At 51.3% G+C, this 3,711-nt stretch overlaps 1 protein-coding gene across 1 annotated transcript; it reads right to left on the bottom strand.

Annotated features, from left to right (window-relative positions):
* Positions 1 to 1,825: 1,825 nt before the first annotated feature.
* On the bottom strand, positions 1,826 to 3,475 carry GNI_095960 (hypothetical protein; the record flags this gene model as incomplete). Its single annotated transcript, XM_011132692.1, has 2 exons — positions 1,826 to 1,892; positions 2,979 to 3,475. Coding segments are annotated over 2 exons (564 nt in total), but the record flags the coding sequence as incomplete, so codon positions are not given.
* Positions 3,476 to 3,711: the final 236 nt, after the last annotated feature.

The following is a 3,711-nucleotide window of genomic DNA, read 5'->3' as shown; positions in this document are numbered from 1 at the left end:
TCGTGGTGCTAGATAGGCTCACATTAAATGTTCTCCCCATGGTACGTTCGGCAGCTTCCGAATTACCGCTCATGCTATGTATCAGGCCTGCAGCCGCCCACCGAGGATAACAATACCCGCAGAGATAACAGAAGCAGTCAAGCACCATCGATTCAGTCGGCTTGGGACCGGCCCGCAACCTACATCTGACGCACTTTGTTGGAGTGGTATCTGTGCCAGCCACTCTATGGCTGCAGTACGGCGAAGGTCCTCCAGCTCCGCAGGTGTTAGATGTCTGCAATCTGTGACTTCCAGGGGGCCTAGATCTTCCAATGACCCAGGGTCGCGCACCTTTCCCAGCCCCCACATTTTCCGACCAACGCTGTCGCAGCAGATCTTATCCGAGACATGGGAGAACTCTTTGCCTGGGTCCACGCTATCGAAATACGCTTTGAGGTCACGCATTGCCAACGTTTCTCCCATAGTATTGCTCTCACCACGAGGACTCCACATGAAAATTCTTGAACACGTCTCCAGCCAGGGCAATCTTTTGCCTTCGTCCAAGAGGGCTTCTTCCTGACTGAAACCGTCTTCCCCGACTGCTTCAATGAACTCGAGGTCATTCATTGCCAGCGACTCTTCCCTAGTATTGGTCTCACCACGTGGATTCCACATGAAAATTCTTGAACACGTCTCCAGCCAGGGCAATCTTCCGCCTTCATTTGCTTCTTCCTGAGTCCCCGCTTGAATCAATTCCCTCAAGGCTTTCTTAGGTGCCGCAACGACGAATTGAACGGTAGCCTCTCCTCTTCGATCGCCTAGTGTCAGCAGCCGAACATCACAGTCGGTAACAGATGGTTGCATCCCATCGACACCCATAAGCCCGGCTAACAGCCCCATGCATTCCACATCTGTAAACGCACGACACGATGCGGTCTTCATCACGCGCGCAGCTATACCAACTGACTTTTTTTTTGGGGGCGTCGAAAAATGGCGAGTGTGTTTCGCGAAGCATCAACGACGATGTGGGGACATTGAGACTGTCCGTACAGCAGCACAGCAGCCATGAGCGCCGCTGGTGAATCATTCAGGTCTTCCTTGCCATCCCTCTGGTGTCACGCGGAGCCATTCCGTCTAGCAACCAGCGAACGGGTCAATTTCCCAACGCAAGTTGTTTCGTCTGGGGGACGCACCTGCTTTCGTTTCGCAACTACAGGCATGGCTCTTAATTCACGTGTACGGTGTGAAAGACTCAACCGACGGGTGCCCCACCGTTTTGGCTCGTTGGGCCGTTGATCGGGGGGAAAGAGGGATGGATCCGTCGATGTTCTGCTCTCAGTCGTTTTGCGTCAGACTCGCGTAAGGAACTGTCCGCTGAGCGTTTTTATCGCGGAGTCTGCCGACTGGAAGTTGTCGTAGCTGATGAAGCCGAAGCCCCTGGACCCGTTGGTTTCTGGATCCTTCATGATCTTGGTGCTGGTGGTGTTTCCGAAGGCAGCGAATCGCGCCCTACTAGCCGTGGGGTGTGTGGTGCAAATCGTGTTTAGACACAGAGCTAAGACCAGACAGACCCAAAAAATTTATTCTGTCCCGGCTGACCAGAGTAGGCCATAGCAGTCGGCTTGGCACATCTTGGTATTAACACGCTCGCTGTTGCGCTTTACGGAATATTTGGGGTTCAAGTTAGCCTTGGGGATAGATAGCATTCGAACCATGTCCCACATTCGCGCGTTAAATCCGAAGGAGTTAATCCATTGTGTTTCTTGGGCGTTGTCCACTTCGATTTGGCAGAGGGTATGTGAAATATGACAAGTACAGTCGGGGATTTGGCACACAGATTGATTACAGATTGTCGAACAACTTGTGTCTGCAGAATAGGGTGTGTTTAGAGCAACTGTGAAATCTTTTGTTGACTTGGTGTCTCTGTCCACAGGATGGACGGAGACATGTTGTGAATAATGATGGGCCTCTGCCAACAAGTAGTTTGTCGTTTCCTTTTCCGAGTGACACCTAAATAAACAATCATCAAGGTCGGTGAAGTGATGCTTTGTAGCATCCTGCACGGCATAGACGTCCATCCACATGGGACCAAAACGATGACAAGTGAAAGGTAGACTATCATAGCAACCCCAAAACCAAGGTCGGCACTCTGTTAAATACGTCTTTTTACACATCATCAGTCCACTTCCACCACCACATGGAAAGCGTCCGATCTCCGTTAACTTGTTCCAGGAATTTGTAGGATAATTTTTGCACTCTTCTAAAGGCAATTGAAGCTTGCTTAACTCTCGTCTACTCAATCTCAACTTCAACAAGTCTCCCGCGCGCTCCGTCTCCACAATCCGGACGTCAGTACCGGTAGCAAGATCCGGGCGCATCCGGCGACATGCGCAATCACAGTCATAAGTACCATCCTTTCCCTTACTATGCGACATCTTTCTCAACACATCTCGCACTGTAGTATTGTAACCGATTGACAAAATCCATTGCGGAACCCAATCCGTATCTCCCGGTGTCCAAACGCGACATTCAACACTTGTAAAATCACACAGACTTGACCGACAACCAATAGACCCCCCTGAGCAACGCTTTACGACAGGATAACGCGGTCGCATCATCGTTGTGAAGTCACTCATCTCCAGTTCCCCAAACCCCTTATCAGGACAACGAGGAACAAAGGGTAGATGCCTTGAGGTCTCCTCCCACAGATGGCGCACTCTATTATCCGAATCATCACACCGTGCAACACAGGCTCCGTCGTTCGGTAGATAACGTTCTATCGCGTCCTTCACCGCAAACACGTCATACGTCCAGGGACCGAAACGATGGCAGGTGCCAGCGGAGGTACGTGATGCACACATCAACTGTCCACTACTGCCATCACATGGATATCGCCCTAAACCTGCCTCGATTAAGGGCCAGCTACCATCTCCATAACTAGATGAATTATAGGCCTCATCGCATTTGGGCCCTGTGATTTGAAGTCTCTCCAAATCAACTCCAGTCATCGGCGTCCTGGCAAAACCCCCGTATTTCGTAACAATCTCTATGCTTGCCGTCGTCTCCGTCGGTAATGTTTCCTTCATCATGTTCACGTCGGATGTTTCACTCACGTCGGATGTTTCACTCACGTCGGATGTGACATGCGAACTGCTTGTGGTGTGGTCCTCGGTCATGGTGCTTGTCTGGTTCATGTTGGGTGTCACATAACGCGCAGTTGACCTAGTGTCGAGCATTCGCTCGAACGCGGCGACTGTGGAAACAAGATCCAAGGGGCTCGAACTGCTCGTGGTGTTATTCTCGGTCATGGTGCTTGTCCGGTTCATGTTCGGTGTCACATAACGCGCAGTTGAGCTAGTGTCGAGCATTCGCTTCACTGTGTTCGCGGCACCTGTGGAAACAAGATCCAAGACGTTCGAACTGCTCGTAGTGTTATTCTCGGTCGTGGTGCTAGATAGGCTCACATTAAATGTTCTCCCCATGGTACGTTCGGCAGCTTCCGAATTACCGCTCATGCTATGTATCAGGCCTGCAGCCGCCCCACCGAGGATAACAATACCCGCAGAGATAACAGAAGCAGTCAAGCACCATCGATTCAGTCGGCTTGGGACCGGCCCGCAACCTACATCTGACGCACTTTGTTGGAGTGGTATCTGTGCCAGCCACTCTATGGCTGCAGTACGGCGAAGGTCCTCCAGCTCCGCAGGTGTTAGATGTCTGCAATCTGTGACT

Source organism: Gregarina niphandrodes (assembly GCF_000223845.1).
Source record: "Gregarina niphandrodes unplaced genomic scaffold scaffold00019, whole genome shotgun sequence".
Taxonomy (NCBI): domain Eukaryota; phylum Apicomplexa; class Conoidasida; order Eugregarinorida; family Gregarinidae; genus Gregarina; species Gregarina niphandrodes.
The sequence above is the reverse complement of the archived record's forward strand: the minus strand, read 5'-3'. Positions and strand labels throughout refer to the sequence as shown.